This window comes from Phalacrocorax carbo, chromosome 2 (genome assembly GCF_963921805.1).
Source record: "Phalacrocorax carbo chromosome 2, bPhaCar2.1, whole genome shotgun sequence".
In the NCBI taxonomy this organism is placed as follows: Eukaryota; Metazoa; Chordata; class Aves; order Suliformes; family Phalacrocoracidae; genus Phalacrocorax; species Phalacrocorax carbo.
Genome location: NC_087514.1, coordinates 67059229 through 67076372, shown reverse-complemented (window position 1 = coordinate 67076372; position 17144 = coordinate 67059229). Strand labels below are relative to the sequence as shown.

General features: G+C 46.9%; 1 protein-coding gene across 2 annotated transcripts in view; it reads right to left on the bottom strand.

The window, feature by feature from the left end:
* Positions 1-16344, bottom strand: part of NR4A3 (nuclear receptor subfamily 4 group A member 3) — a 29296-nt gene extending 12952 nt beyond the window's left edge. The window contains exons 1-6 of one of the 2 annotated variants that reach the window (XM_064443155.1): positions 15897-16344; positions 13194-13349; positions 9684-10573; positions 7337-7466; positions 6206-6378; positions 597-796 (exon numbers count right to left, since the gene is read on the bottom strand). In XM_064443155.1, the coding sequence (XP_064299225.1) occupies positions 597-796; positions 6206-6378; positions 7337-7466; positions 9684-10571 (1391 nt within the window). In that variant the 5' untranslated portion in view covers positions 10572-10573; positions 13194-13349; positions 15897-16344. The remainder of the gene's footprint in view (positions 1-596; positions 797-6205; positions 6379-7336; positions 7467-9683; positions 10574-13193; positions 13350-15896) is intronic. The other variant, XM_064443156.1, reaches the window with a different exon arrangement.
* Positions 16345-17144: the final 800 nt, after the last annotated feature.

Here is a 17144-nt window from a genome sequence, read left to right as displayed (position 1 = left end):
TTTCAACCTAAAGAAACAAGGGCAGAATTCAAGTCGCCGGTTTGGAATTTCCCTGGTCCCTGAAAGTGTTTTTGGTAAAGTGTCTTAACTACTGCCAGACTGACAAAGAGCATCTCACTCCATTAAAGGACTTGGCATTAAGAAGAGGACAATCTGAACAAGATTTTAAAGCTGCTTCTTCCCTTTCAAAAATAGATGACAAAAGATGTGCATGTGCAAAAGAAGGGGGAAAAGGAAAAAGCTTTCATACTGAGGGTACTTTTCTATATTTTATGCTGATGAGTATGAAGCAAACTTGCTCAAATAGTACTGGAGGATCAATTTCGATTGCTATGGAAGATGAGGATGGGGTATACCAAATAAAAAGGAGCACATTAGCAAGACCTATGCTCTCTTTTTAAATCGCTTTCTTGTTTTTTCTCTGCAGTGTAAAACAAAACAAACATCATATGCTGCGGGTTCAGACATTGCTGATGTTTTGTGGGTTTTTTGGTACAATTGACAACGTTCAAAGATAGCGCCATATTTATTCCTTAAAAATATTTAGATGGATGACTTTTCACATCAGCTTAAGAGGAAATGAAATAAATAGTTACCTGATGGAGAGTCTTAGTACAAACAGCTCCAAAAAAGCTGATTCTATGAGTAATGTCTGATCTTCTTTTGGGAGGTCAGTAAATCCTGGGATTTTTTCTGCCCAGCCTCTAGTTATGTCAATGGAGGCAGTCAGAAGATTATAGAACTGTTGTACATGTTCTGCATCTGTGCCTGCAGCAGCCTGATCAGTGGAACAGTACTAAAATGAAAGCCACAGAAAGCAACGTTATATGCATTTAAGGGCATTCTGTGAAACATACGGCATTACCTGCCCAACAACATTTCCTTCTGTGGCAAAGCTGGTATTATTATCAAAGGCATAATAAATAGGTCTACATCTATCTTCCTATTTGGCTGCCCACAGGCGTGTTACTGTTCAGAGGTATATTGCAAAAATATTTCCACACGTATAGAAATCCTTTCATTTCTAAATTTATAAATAAAATTAATTTTAGAATTTATAAATGAAATGTCATACTTATCACAGTTTACAAGTACCTATATGCTATTAGTAAACAGAAACAGAAACCTGGTGGGTAGGATAATTTCCATCACACTAGAAGAGGAATACTATTTAACTTACTACAATTAAACACTTTTCCTATTGATTAATTTGTCTCAGTATGACCAAAACACAGATTTCTTCCAAAACCTCTCAAACCGCATTTTATCTGACAGTGATAGAGACACGTAAGATAAATCATGCTTTATCTGACACATGCAGCATTGCTTCATTTGAATACAGAATTGGTTCAAAGTAAAACAGCTGCCCCGTATCAACTCTTATCCTTCAAAGAGAAGCATTTAAGGTTCAGGAGAACCTATTATCCTGCTGATGCAGCCATAACTCTTCCAGACAACCACTCGACAAGCTCAGCTTGCTCAGCTTCCTTGTGACCCTCTGACAGCTCCCTCCCTGCTATCTCCTACTTCCTCACCAGTGGATCCCTGTCGCTCCTGTGACACTGCTTTCTCACTCTTGGCACAAAATACAACAGGAGCTTTCATGGCTTAGTCTGATTCTGTGCTTGGAAAGCATTGCTGATTTTCTGAGCAGGAGCTGAATGATTTGGGATTTATTTTAACAACATGCTCCCCATCAGGCATCTTGTTGGTTATTTCTGGGAGAGACTTCATACCTGCGCTCTCTCTCTGGGACTCAGCCAAGGAAAGGCTGGGGTGGTCTTCATGGCTGAAAGAAGAGTGCATGCCCTTTGGAAATTACTTTCTACATGCACTTAGGGCTTGAGTCCTTCAGACTAAAGGTCTCCCTAGCAACTCCCCGAGTAAGAGTAGAAGCAGAAGGACCCACACCTCTTTCCTGATTGGTAACAGTGGGCTGGCAGCCTGGGAGGACCTTATTACAGGTGTGCCACTTGGACTGCAGATACCACCTAACTTGCTTATTGCAACCAAAAAGTCACCTCTGTGCAGGAAAGAGAGAGGGGGGCAGCAAGCAGAACTTCTTGGGTAGGCATCCTGTTCTCTGCCTGTCCTGGAGCTGGTTACTGTTGGTAGGTTAAGGGATGAAGGACAGCCTCAGAGTCACTAACTGATTGGAGAACCATAGCAATCCTAGTGACCTCTGGCCATACCTGGGATACCAGTGCTAGCCCTGAATGACCCTGTTCTGCTTACCCAACACTAACCACATGAGTGTCTCAAGGTAAGCTCGAGCTCACTTCCCTAGTCAACTAGTGAAACACCTGTGATGCCTCTGATAAAGTTCATGTGGAGACAAATTCTGCCCCAGCTACTCCAAAGGATCCTGTGACAGTAAAGCAAGTAGAGGCCAAAATACAGAGAAGATGGGGAGCAGCGGTAGAAAAATCTGTATGCTGCACCATTTATGTTTTCAGTCCCCAATCTGAATGGAGCAGTTGAGGATGCTCAAGCAGCCGGAAATTACTACTGGCTCTGGACTGCAGCAAGAAGAACTGGGGTGACTAGAGGGTAGAAAAAGATCACATGCTTTTTTTCAGAGACTTTGCCATGTTCTGGACCCTCTTAAAATGAAGCTGTGGAGAAAGCCACGACAGTGTGAGTGTGAGTAGATGGGATTTTTCCCATTCATGGCCTTCAGCTCCTGCAGACTCTGGGAGATGTGCTTTGCTGCACAGGGGCTGAGCTATGACTCCTCCTTTCTACATGGGGAAATGGAAAAGGCTGATGGAAACTCCTGCCTCACCACAGGTACTGTTAAGGCAAGACACATCCTGATCCTTTGATCAGTGAAGAGGAAGGAAAAGAAAAAAAGGCACTACCCTAACTTCATTCTAAATATAACTCATCACAAGTCAGCATAATTATGCCAAGTATTAATTTGCTTGCAATATTTATAAAAAGTTCCTTTGGCAAAAGTAAGGCAAAGTTTTAACATTTTCTAATGAAGCTGAATGCCACATTATGTCACATAACTACTAGTGCTACAGTATGGTATACCCCACATGGGACACTTAATTGAATTCAATGCATCTAAAAAAATTGTAACCTGTATTTGTTGTTATAGTTTAGCCCATGAGACCAATTTTAGAATAAAGATTATATGGAACTGTATAATTTTTAGCTGCTATAATCACTGTATGTCACTGCTTGATACAAAGAGTTAGCACTTACAAAGAATAGCTGAAAAAAAAAATTATTTACTTTTAACAGACTTATGAGTATATAAATAACCATAAACAATATGTATGGTTCTGTTTTATGCACCAAAATCTGTGGGTTTTTTTTTTTTCCATTATTATTTCATTGAGAAGAGGTGATACTTGACCTAACTTCTGACCAAGACAGCTGGTAAGCCTGTCCTTGGTCAGGAGGCCATGGTATGGAAGGGCTCCGATATGCATTTCTTAACCTGCCCTGTGCAAACTGGAGGCACACTGGGAGAAAGCCAGAAGACAAAGCTCTGCCTTACTCCCTTCCTCAGAGCTCCTTTGGGAATTAAATGAAACCCAACTGTGACTCAAGGAGGGGGTTGCACGTGTATCAAGCAACATTTAACTTGTATGGTATATCTAAAGAGGTTCGGAAAGCCTGATGTTGGGGAGCCTGAGAGCATGACCTAAACCTACCCTTTGCCTGCTTTCATCAGACCTTCAGCAACAGCTACAGCTGCAAAAGCCTAACAATAACTTCTCTGCACAGAGGGGAAGCAACGCTTGTTTTTCCAAAAGCCCCAATATTTGCTTAATTTTTGGCTGGGGAAGGTGGGGATTATTACCTAAACCCTGCACTCTCCCTCCAAAATGGCAACATTTCTGTTTAGGTTGGGGGTTATTCTACATGAATAAGGATGGCAAGATATAGAGTCTGTTTCTCATCTAACTTACTTGGAAGTGTAGACTCAGTGGAATTGTACCAGTAAAACAGGTGTGAGACCGGACTGCGGCCCTTGGCCTTTAAGGAGTTCATAAACCAAATTCTCTTCCTAGCAATTGCTTTTTGAAACCAAGTACCTAAATATACCACTGCTGTGGACTGCAAAGTTAAAAACAGCGCTGAAATAAAAAGTAGCCGTGTTCTGAACAGAACCATTTCTGACCTGGTTTGGTTTAAAATTCACAGCTTATGTAATTTACTTTTGGTTTGGGGAGGTGTTTTTGGAGGGAAGGTGTACACGTTCTTCTCTGAAACTCTTATCAGCATTTTTAAGATGGTCAAGACGTTACGGTTTGCAAACATGAAGATCATGCTAAACATTAAGGTCATGACTGTGGAAGTGTTAGGCCTGACTCCAAAGCCAGGTTTCCAGCTCTACCCATTTGTGGTGCTCAGCAGGGTGACAGCCTAACCAAACTTGCTGTAAGCTAGTCTTTACAGGTACAGGACTATTCTTCAAAGGGATTTTTTTAGCATTACAATGTATTTACTGCATATTTCATTCAGTTAATTTCAGTTTTTGCACAGCATTTGTTTCCCTGATCTCCCTTAACTTTTCAAAATAAGGATAAGGTTTATGGGAAACATAAGAATCTTAATTTCTTTTAGCATATTTTTGTCTTTTCCATACTGCTGAGCATAACAGACTATTATATATTTTATTGTAAAGAAAAACTTGGATAATAGTATGTCCTAACAGACAATCATACTTAATCTTTTAGCTACCACGACTAAATTAATTTACTGTCAATCATATGCTTCCTGTAATGTCCAACAGAATTGTTCAACAATTAGATCTACAGGCTGTTTTCATTAAAAGAGAAATAATTACTGCAGGAGAAAGAAAAAAGTCACATAAAAATACACAGTTTTCATTCCGTTTTTTGTAAAGGCAAAAGAACTTTATATTTATAAATAAATACGTAAGATTAGATACTGCTTTCATGACCTGGGCTATTATACACCCGTAATTCTGTGGAACCCAGCAGGTTTCTGTCAAAGAGCACAGCTTGTCTCACACCTTGGTATTTGCAGAATGACCCCCTGAGACATTCTGGGTGAGTTAAAATACATGTAAATATGGCTAAAGCACTCTCTCCCTAAAAGGCTGTCAGATACTGAACAGCTAGATTCTTAATAATAATTTGGAAAATTATATAATTCTATACTTACAGATTAGCTTGAAGAAAAGATGTTACAGCATGCTTAAAGTTGCTAAATTATATATGTAAGTATATTCTAAAACTGAATAATGTAATTTTTATATAATTACAAACAGATATGTTTTAGTATTAAATATTACATAGCAATAAGTGATACATAGTGAATGTAGATGTTGTCTGAGTACAGCTGTATTTTTTACAGTCTCAGATTTAATAATTTTTCATTAAGGGGAAGGAATTTGATCTTGTTTTTCCTTAGCTGTAGTTTTTTCTTTTCCTATATCAGCCTGCCTAAAAATGTATTGAATAAGCCATTTCAATGCTGTATTTTAATAACTATAGGACAGGTTTTTAAGCTTTCAAAATATTCCATGAATATTTGAATGGTGAATATGATACATTAAAGAACAAGGTTACAAAAATATATAATCTCTGGTAAAGCTTTGCTAGATAATTTTTTAGAATTTTGATTTTAAAAGGTTTATTCTACAAATATGAATTTTACTGCAGAAATATTCATGCTGGGGTATCGAAAGCCAGACCCTGGTCCCATTTAAATAATGGCAAAATTCCTATTGATCTCAGTAGAAATGGCCCTATCCATCCAGCGTTACTTTGCGCAACCCTTCTACCTGAATATTAGGGAAGTGCTGTTAGATTTTAGCCTTCAGACCCTAGAAAATAAGATACTGGACATATGAGTACTGCTCCTGAGTTTAGCAGATCAATTGATCTTATTGTAATTGCTAGTGTTTTGGCACAGCCTTTGCAAAAAGAATGCTCTATTTAGCCCTGCATTTTTGCTTTCACTCACCCATGGATTATACTGCAGATAACTTTGTGACTGAGACCTTCATGAGGAATAGTTACTGTCACTGATCTTTACTGTACCTCCTTTCCCCTCACTGTCCACCTACCATCAAAAGACAGGGCTGGCTGGACAAATTTCTACCCTCACCCAAATTTCACATTTAATTTCATTTTAGCAAACTGGCTGGTAAGTAGAAATGCAGTTCACAAATCATTTCTATTTGGAAAACAAACAGGCAAAGAAAAGCAAGACATACTCTTGAATAGTCAAGCTCCCTGGGCGTGGAGTCGGTTAAAGCTCGTACAAGGGCGTTCATCATGCTAATGGGAGGAGAAGGCGGGGAGGGCTGAGAGGGTTCTTGCTGTAAGGGGCTCTTTGGTTTGGAAGGCAGCCGACCTCTTCTCCCTTTCAGGCTGTCAGTACGGACAACTAGGTAAAAAAAAAAAAAAAAAAAAAAGGAATCAGTTGTGAAGATACCAGCAAACAACGGATCAGAATGAACACCTCCTTTTCTTATGGTGGCCAGCCCAATAAAAACAAGAGCATTCTCCATTTTCAGCAATTGCTCTTGATGCCTTTGATTGCAAAGGAGCACCGACGATAACGAACTTGCATCAGACCTATGATCATAAGCAGCAATGTAGCTGCTTACCTAAAGCCCAGCTGCGTTCCTAGTGTTCATGCTTTGTTCGCAGCCCATCTATGCGCCCGTGTATGTGTACCCACACACACATATAGAGACACTCTGCTGCTGAAAGAAAACTGAATGTGAAACACAAATTCTAATGTTCTTACTACCAGTGCACCTTTTAAATGGCAGATTCGTCCATTCAAAGTAATTTCAGCTTTCTTGTAGCATTTGAAAAAATATGGTCACGCTGTACAGGTTCTATTACCCTTGTTAGTATTTGCAATGGGACTGCTCACACATTGTTACTCACATACTTAAATATTTGCAGAATTGGGGCTAATGAGTTGATACTGTTTCCATTTAAATTAATTGCAAATTTACAGTCAGCTTATGGGAATGAGACAAGATCCTATGTCAAAATGCACACAATCCAGCGCAGTCCCCAGTGAGATAACAGGGGGAAGCCAACAGCATTATCGAGCAACGTTCAAAGTTAATAAAGGAGACATTTTGGCCAGTGTCAAATTATCCTCTCGTGACCTTGCAGCTCTTGAACTCTGGGGTCTAAAGTCTAAATATGATAGTATGGCTGAAAAGAAGAAAATCAATACATTATTACACAAATGTACAGATTTTGAGTAAGATATGAATCCCATCGCTGTAAAACTCATTGTAAAGACATCTGTGTCCACACACACTGAGATTCATTAAACGTAACGTTTCAGTGGCTGGGATAATAATAGCAATAGTCCTTACCTTCTTTAACCATGCCGACGCTGAGACACTTCTGAAACCGGCAGTATTGGCATCTGTTACGACGTCTCTTGTCCACCGGACAGTTTTTATTTGCCAGGCAAACATATTTTGCATTTTTCTGAACTGTTCTCTGTGAAAATGCAACACAAAAATAGTAAACTGATCGTTTCTTGATCAACTTAGAACCTGACAAAATGTGTTTTAATTACAACATGAAAAGCGACAGAGCAATTCATATAATTAGATAAAATTAATTTCCTAACACACTAGCCTCCAGGAAAAACAATTTTATTAGTGTTAGCTGCTGACAATGAAAATCATCTAGGATTGTTCTGAAGCAAGTCTCTGGAGACAGGCAACTTTGAATGATAAAATCATATCTGAAATTACCAGGTCATCGCATCTACCTTTGGGGATTAGATTATCTCCGCTTTTAATATCCCTTTGGGAACAATTTTCTACTTGGTTCATTCCCTTGATTATTGCTGACCTTATTAAAATAAAATCAAAATGATCTGCGATGTACTTCTCTTGCTATCGCTATTGTCAGTCAAATACCACAATAACTGGTTTGGTTATCCATTAAAATCATCAGGGAGAAAAATAAAAATAGCAGAAACCCCTACAAAATATGTTTAGTTAAATATTCTGGGAAAGCTAACCTGACCTGGGAAAAAAATAGAGTTATACTGTTGTTATATACATGTAATTGTCTCTAAACTGATCTTAAAACTATACAACAAATTTAAAATTTGTAAAAGCCTAGTAAGCCTTGGCAGAATGTAACAAATATTGATGCAAAAATGTATTATGTGTTTCCATGCTTAAAATCAAAGATACATCAATAAATAACACAGCACAAAAAAAAAAAGGCATTAATAGGAAAGACATCAGAACAGGAACAAATTTATCAGCTCAACATTCAATATTAAATCTTTCACTGCAATTAAATTAATGGAGAAGTGTTATTTCATAATTTGCGTTCCTTTTCAAATAACAGCCTCAATGCATTCAATATGAGAGACACAGCAAATACTGTTCATTGTGCTTTAGAGCTGAAAACTGTTTAATATTGCAGAATAAGCTCTAGATACCGCTCCCAGTCAAGGATATGCTATTGATTTCCACAGGGGCAGGATCGGGCCCGTAAGAGCTGCTATTTCCAGGTTATTTGTGTTTCCTGTTCTAATTGTATTTATATAACAGATGAGTTTTACGGGACATGCGTATTTTCTTGTGTTGTCACAGGGTTATTATTATGTGACATTAGCAGCTCTGTGTACAATAAAAAAACAAATGTTGTAAGCCCTCCCCCACAACTGTTTTTGGTCTATTTTTGTTCCCATCATATCTTTTACGTGAACAGGGGCATGACTGCTATCTTTGCAGGAAAGAATATACCAAATCAACCCCAAATGTATAAAATCTTAAACCTGCTGCCCAGAACCATCCCCCTAAAAGTCTGTCCCAAGTTCTTCACTTAAACAAGCTCTTTCTGAAAATAATACTGGAATTTGAAGTCAGTCTGTTGAAAGGAAATTATAAAGTGCCCAAATGTAAGAGCAAAAAATAGGGTATTCAAACCTTAAAAACATAAGCACAAAGTTTCCACTGACAATCTGCCGTGTGTAAGTTATTCGTGTTGCTATTCAGCTGCAAAGCCTTCTCCCTTACAGAGCAGGCACCGGGACCCTGTGCAGTGCTTAGTCACTGCTCTGCAAGCAGCTTTCCACTGGGGAGGACTCGCTGGGCTCCTGAACCAGAGAGTAACGACAAGGCAGCAACCAAATAAAACTAGAAGTGCTTGGGTTTGTCCCTTGCGTGAAACCAGTTTCCTCCTGGTGCCAGCCCTACAGCTCTCCTCACACCCAGCCGCCCCAGGACAGCAAATGGCGCCACTGCAACCAACTAAAATACCAAGCGGACTTTACGACTTCTGGATTTCTTTCCTCCCTTAAAAATGAGGTTTAATTGGAACAAGTGACTGAGTAAAACCCAGGTTGGATGTATTCCAGGTCAGTTTCGCTACAGAACGAATGCAGTTTATAGCTCAGAGAGGCATGACCCATGCTCCGTTGAGGGACGCTGGCAGACCGGGGACATGGTTTGCCCAGCTCACTGCCACGGCCCTTTCTCAGCCGAGACTGGCTGATCCTTTTATCCTATGGAAGGCTTGCTTTGGCCTTCTTCAAAAACTTTGGGTGGGTGTCCATCACACCCTGCTGGGGAGCTCTGCGCTATAACACAACGCCCCCAAGCCCCGGGGTGAGGGCTAGGAGCGTACTGGGGCAGGTAGGGAGGGAGGGGAGGCTGGGGGAAGAGGGGGAGCAAACTGCAGAGCGCTCACCTTGAAAAAGCCCTTGCAGCCCTCACACGTCCGTACACCGTAGTGCTGGCAGGCGGCATTATCGCCACAGACGGCGCAGGTGCCTTCCCCGGATGAGGAGCTCCTGCTGGGCGGAGATGGGAGGCCGCTGCTGCCGCTGCCGCCACTGCTCTCACCCATCAGGCTGGAGGTGGCTGCGTTGAGGCCGAGCGGTGAGAAGGCTAAGGTGGCTGGTCTTTTGGCCAGGTGAAGCCCGTAGGAATGGCTGTCCATGGATGCCTGGCTGGCGGCGGGTCTGTCGGAGCCCAGGGGCAGGCTCAGGGAGGCAGGGTCGTAGCACATGTGGGTGGCCGCAGCTGGCGTGTGGGGGGGCGAGTGCTTGAAGTGGAAGAGGGGGAAGCGTGGAGGCACGGTCTTCATGGGGGCAGCGTCCATCAGGTGGCCGGGCGGCAGGCAGGTCTGCGTGGGCTGCAGTGGGGGATCGTCCCACAGGCTCTGGTGAGAGGGGAAGCCGGGCGTGGTGGGCGTGGAGGGCGGAGATTGCTTGAAGTACATGGAAGTGCTGGGCATCCCCTCGTCCGTGGAGGGTGGCAGTGAGGGCTGGTATGGGGAGAGACGGGTGTCTTCCATCTTTATGAGGGGCCTCTGGCTGGAGGAGGCAGATTGCATTTGGTAGAGGCAGGAAGGCTTGAGCTCGTAGCTGCCAGAGTAACCCTCCATAAAGGTGCTGAAGCTGGGAAGGGAGGTGGTGGCAGTGGCAGTGATTTCGGTACTGCTCAGGTCCATGGTCAGCTTGGCATAGTCAGGGTTCATGATCTCCGAGCTGTACTCCGAGCCATACGCGTAGGTCTGAGCTGCATAATTTGAACCAGGTGGTGAAGGACTATACTGCGCTTGCACACAGGGCATATCTGCAAGGGCAAAGGGGAGTGTTAACAACGAGCCCAGCGCGCTGAGGCCACGGCCCAGGCCCTCGCAAACTTCTTTCCTAAAATCTTTCCCACATTTCACGCAGCTCAGTCAGACACTCGACTCCCACACTTGCCTGGACTGGGGGGCATATAAATTAGCCTCGAGTCTTTGCCTTTCAACAAGAAATACGCATTGGGGATCGACTAAGCATTAGGTATTAGGGAACCTGCTCTCGTCTAGTCGCGGGAGCAACTCAAATTTATACTAGTGTCAGTGAGAGAAGAAGCTGTCTCAAGCTGCCCTACATCTGCTGCTTAATATACATAGGTGTCAATGAGAATTAGATAAGCAGAATGAAAACAGTTTATGGCTCTAAATCTATCTCTGTACGCATGCAACTGTGCCATAAAATTTTCATTAAGGGTAAACGAGATTATCAAACGCATAATATTAAAAATGATACTCATTTTAAAAGAAACAGCCTCTGCAGTGCACAACAGAGGAACAACTCAAATCACAGCATTTGGTACTCAGGACTTGCAAACATCTATTTTGCTTACTCAACTCTGGGCCTTTGAAGCATATTTCTGGTCAACTAATAATTTAAGGTTGCTGTCTAACTAGTAGTTTTAAGGCTTATCCGTGGTAGAACATTCTCCTAAAAAAAAATGGGTGGTACAACAAATCCCTAAATTTGCAAACATGTGAGAGAAAAAGTACGTGGTATTTCTGTTTCTGTTTTTATAGGAAAGCAAGGTTGAGGCTGCTAATATAACTGGTCTTATCCATTAGTCATAAAAGTGAATGTGGCTCACTGACAGCTGGGATGGTTGAAGCAATACCGTGCCTGGCTATAAAGATGTGATTTTTTTTTTCTTTTACATTTCCTACTAGTCTGCTGTTTCCTTTGTTGCTCTCAGGAAATAATAGACCAAACTCTGCAATCCATTTAAGCTTTGCCTGACTAAACACTGTGAGATTATAGCCTAATATTTGCAACCCAATCTAAAAGTGCACGGTGTATTTTGGTTCCACAGGATAGGAATAAAAATGCAACAATTAGTATATATTCTCTTGTAAAGAGAAAAGTAAACATGGAGAAAATGTGTATCAAAATTAAGTGCAGTTCATCTCTTCTTAATCATTGTAATTTTTGTTCCAAAAGCACTTGAGAGACAATTCCTACTAAAAAAAAAAAAAAAAAGCTGCCTCGAAAATAAAGGGGTTTTCCTCGGTATTTTAGGAACTCCCTTCATGTATAATTTCAAAATACCCCCTTGAGCCTGGCATGCAGGAGTCCAAATAATTTGTGTTAAATCAACTTTTAAATCTTTCGTGCCCGCTTTGCAGATAAACATGTTTAAACTAAGCACCAGATTTCAATTATCATACTGTCACAAACCATTCGGATCTTTCTTCTTCTTGAGAAAATATGAAAGCAAGAAAAAAATAGTGCTGATTTCTGAAATTAAGACCTTCCTGTTTGTAAATCCAAATACTTGAAGAAAAAAGCAGGATGACCCTTTCACAAGCCTTGCCTCCCAAGGTTATTTAGGTATTTTTCTACCATTCTCTTTTTTCCTACCAATTTCCATCCATGCTATTCCATGCACACATATTTCGTGGCAACTCCCATTACTATAATTTGTTTAAGGACTGCCTGTTAAAACGCAGTGATCAGCGCTTAATCAAATAAAAAGGAAAAGAAATTCCTTCCGTGCACCTCCACTGAGAACTGACAGGGGAACACAACTGAAGGAGCGGACAGACAATGTCACAAGTGGATGTGCTGATGCACAACCCCATGAAGGAAAAAAGCTTCTTTACTAGCTCAGAAAATGAGCAGGAGTTCAGGGAAACAGATCATTATGCTTTTTTCTGCTTTTATTCTGAGCGTAACAGGGTTATGTCACTGAATTCTGTGCAAAGTGGAGTAAGAAAACAGAAGTCTAAAATAAGTCCAACCTGAGGAGAGAAAAAATATCCCTAACCTAAAGGTCTGGTCTCTCCTGGCTCTGCGGGACTCCTCCTACATCGCCCTTTGCCAGCGCACTCGACTGACTAATTCTAACCCCTACTTTTCCACTTACGGCACCAATATTAATTACCCTGCAAAGTAAATAACCTGGGATTTTTTCTTCTTTACCCAGCAATATTAAAAAAAAGCCCCACAGGAGGCGCACTGAAGAGCAACCTGTCATCAAAGCCCAAATGAATGGATAAAAAAAAAAAACAATCAGGGTAGGGGCATTCAGAGCTGTCACCTTATAATTCTGCTATCTTTGCGAGAGCTTGGCAATAAGGCATGCCCGGTTTAACGCCGAGCGAGCCGCGCTCCCCGCAGGGAGGCTAGCATCCCACCCTTTCTGCCCTAAAATCGGGCACGTCTTCGGTCGGGGGGCTCGCAACCCCCCGTTCGCCCGGTCACGGCATCGCTACAAACCCCGTGAAACGCGGGAGCTGCCCAGAACCCTTTGGGATTTTAAACACCCCGCGGCCCCGGTTCGGGCCGTCGGGTACCAAAGGGATTTGGGATGGGTAGGGGCCCCGGCGGGAGCTCTCCCACCTCCCCACCCCCCCTCCTCTCCCGGGAGCCCGGCCCGGGGAGCGGCAGCTTACCTGGCGGGTATCTTGCGCGCTGAATGGTGGGGCTGGAGGTGCGGACGGCGGCGGCGGCGGCGGCGGGCGGCGGGGGGGTGGGCGCCGGCTGGGACCTCTCTGCGGAGGCGGGTCTGGGGCCTGGCCTCGGCGGGGGGCGCTCTTCCGACCCGGGCTCTGTCCGCCGGCGGCGGGAGGGGGAGAAGGCAGAGTCAGGGGGCGGCGGTTACCAGCCGGGGGGGGGTGTTCAGAGGGGCGCCCCCCACGCCTCCCCCCCACTTCCCCAAATCCCCCCCCCCCGGCGGCGCGGCTCGGGGGGACGGGGGCGGACCTTGCCCCACGCTTGCACGGCAAGCCCCCGCCTCGCCTCGCCCCACGGGTGGGAAATGGGGAGCCAGACGGGGAGCGCGTTCCTGCCGGCTCCCGCTCCCTCATCACACAAAAGGCAGAAAGCGCCGGGCTGGGACGACGGAGCCGCCGGTTTGTTCTCCGAGGCAGGGGGCGAGGCGAGAGGAGAGCCCCGAGCCGGGTAGCCACCACACGCGGGGCAGCATCCCCGCGCGTCCACTCCCCGGCGGGAACTTTCCTTTTTATTTTTTTTTTCGGGGCGGGGGGGAGGGAGTGGAGGTGGCCAGCAGCAAGTTTCTATGCAAGGTACCGGCCAGACTCGAGGAGGGGTACCAGCCCGGCCAGCCCGGCCAGCCGCGGTGCGGCATCTCCGGGGGCCGCGCGACGCCCCGCGGCCGCCACCGCGTCCCGGGGGAGCGCTCCGCCCCGGCCCCTGCCCGCGGCAGCCGCTCCCGCCGGCTCTTTCGCCCGCTCCTTGCGTTGGGTCTTTTTTTTTTCCATGCCTCCCCCCCCCCCAGCTCCCGGGATGTGAAGTGCCTGTCAGCTCACCCCTTTCCCTCCCGAGGGTTTTGTTCCCTCCCGAGCTCCTGCGAGGCGGGTTCCCGCCCGGCGCGGAGCGCCCTAGGGCTCCTCTCCCCGCCTTGCCCCCCTCCCCGAGCCGCCGGTTACCTAGAGACACTCGCTGCGCTTTTAACCATGCAGCACCCCTCCGGACTGCAGCCGCCCGAGCCAGGAGCGCAGAGCCGTAAGGGCTGTAAATTAGGAGGAAATAACTACCCTTGTCAAAGCTCTTTTCTTCCTCCGTGCACTTTACATTCAGGCCCGAGTGACACCCCTCCCCACCCTGTAATACGAGGAGGAAACCGTGAAATACTCCATTGTGATTGTGACTTCTTCGGGCGAGTTTCGAAACCTTCGTTTACCCGGGAGGGACGGCGGAGGGGGAAGCTCCATTGAATTAAAAAGTTTCGAGCTCGATTTCCAGCGCCGGTTACCTCCCGACTGTTATTATTATTGTTATTGTTATTATTATTACCGGGAGGAGGCGGGGGGGATCGCCCCGAGCCGCACGGTCACTCCGGCAGATATCCGCGAGCTCGCGTGAGATTCACCTCCGACGAAAACCGTCTGGTCTGGTTTTAGTCCATTGTTTTTTTACCGGGGCTTGACTCCAACATACAACGGTCTCCACGGAGGAGAGAAAAATAGGGCGAAGAATGTAATCGAGTGAAGCGGCTCGGATAAAAGTTAGCGATTCATTCCCAAACTTTTTTTTTTTCCTGGAGAAAAAAAAAATCCGATCCCAACACACCAACGCCCCTACAGAAAACAGCGTTTTCCGCCCTTTCCCTGGGAAACGTCCTCGCATGGAATCCGTCGTCTCCAAAAATTGCAAGTTAAACAAGAGCGTTATTAACTAGCCTCGCGAAGGTGAGCCGCATCGCCGCCCGGGACAGAGTATCGCGATAACGGCGTCCCGATAACCGGTCCCCCGACACGGTATCGCAACCCAGCGCCCGCGCTTTCTCGCCTCTTTCCAAGACTGAAACTTCTTTCGCAGCTCTTGAGGCGAGGAGGCAAAAGCGCGGGGCGCGGCGGGGGCCGGGAGCGGGGCAGCCCGGCCTCCTCGCCCCGCACCGCCCGTGCCGGGGCACCGCAGTCCCTCGTTACCGCCTCTGACCTCCGAAGGGAAAAGCGCACGCTTCCGAGGAGCGGATGCCGGGCAGACGTGCCGAGCAAAGATCCCGTCTCATTTCAATACAACATGTCACATTCCAGCAATTACCTCTCGGGGCGAGCTCCCTTCGGGCTGCCGAGGGGGCTGCTCTCTCCCCAAGCGGGGTTAGATCAACCTGCTCCCCTGGCCCTATTAGACAGCTCCAACTTGGGCAAACAAACCCACCTATTTCCCAAGCGCGGTTAAAGGAAGGAGACAAATTACTGCCATTCATCACCGGCGCTGTAAACTCCCCGCCGCCGCCGCCGGCAGCATCATTTCCATGACAACAACTAGCAGAAATACCTTAGTACCACCGGCTCCGGCTCCCGCTCCTCTCAAGCACAGCCCTCCCGTCGGCGAGGGGCACCGGTGCCCCGGGCACGGCGGGGGTCGCGCAGACGGCAGGGAGGCTCGAAGCCGAGCGGCGAATGAGCATCCACCGGAGGGGGGGGGGGGGGGAGGGGGCCAGGGGGGTGGGAAGAAGGAGAGGGAAAAGTTTCGGCGAGAGCCCGGCACGGCAGCGCCCGGGCTGAGCCGCACCGCCCGCCGCCGGCATCTCCCCAGCATCTACCCCGGCGGCGGCGCAACTTTGGCGGAGTGGGGACACGTCGCCTTGTCCCTCTCCCTCGGCCGCTCCCGCTCGTTCATATACGTACTCGGTTGCTGTGGAGGTTCCGTCTTTACATCTAGTTTGTAGGTGCCCGCTTCCTTAAAGGCGCATGTAGGCGCTGTCCAGCGGCAGGACCCGAGACACAAAACCCCGGAGACTCCCGGCGGCTGCAGGTCCAGAGGGTGCGTTATCCCGAGGCATGGAAAAGGATTGCAAAAGCCTGAGGAGCCAGGAGCCCGTCCCCGGGCGGAGGGAGGGAGGGAGGGAGCGGCCGGGCGGGCGAGGGATGCCGAGCCGCCGCCGCCGCCGCCGCCGCCGCCGCGATGTGCCTTTGTGTGTGCGTGCGGCGGGAGCCGGGCCGGGACCTGCGCCCGCGTCCCCGGTGCGAGTGCGAGTGCCCCGGGGTGCGCCTGTGTCTGCGCGGAGAGAGGGGACCGAGGCGCCTCTCTGCGCTGCTCTCCCGCTCCCTCTCTCTGAACGTCATTTATGTGAGAGGAGCCCTAGCGGCCTCTCCATAGAGCGGCTGGAATGCGAAACGTCAATAGTGACGCCATGGGAGCCTGACGCTACTGACCCCCCCCCCTCCCGCCCCAGTGTGTGCGCCGCGCTCCCGCCGCACCGCGCCGCGCCGTGCAGAGCCGCGCCGTGCGCCGCCGTGCCGAGCCGGGCACCGCCGAGCAGCGCCGGGCACAGCCGGGCACCGCCGAGCAGCGCCGGTGCGGCGGCCGCGCCGCGGGCGGCGGGACAGGGTGGCCGGCCGGGCTGGCTGCCCGCGGCAGCCTGGCGAGTCGCTCCCAAGACAGATTAAAATTATTATTATTACTATTACTATTATTATTATCATCATCATCAACAACAGCGACCGTGTTGTGTTGTTTTGCAAACGCAGCAACTCTCTGCCGGAGCGGTTCAAGGGGAAAAGAGCTTTCCTTGGTTAATTACTGGCACTTTCAGGAGGAATTTTTAATGGTTTATTGTTTTACTTTTTTCTTTTTCACTTTTTTCTCTTTTTCATTTTCTTTTCTTCCCCCCTTCAACCCTTTTTTTCTCTTTTTTTTTGTTTTTTTTTTTTTTTTCCCTCCGCTTCCCCTCCCCCCTCTTTTCCTTTTCTTTTGAAACTTTCCAGTGCGCAGGAGCAAAGAGCAGGTTGTGGAAGGTGCCGCTCCGGCCGGGCGCTCCAGCGAGCGGCCCTGAGGAAGTCCGGGCTCCCGCCTCTGTGCGTCTGTCTGTGTATCTGTGTGTCTGTCTGCCTGCCTGCCTGCCTGCGGCTCTGTGCTCTGCCCGGAGCACCGGG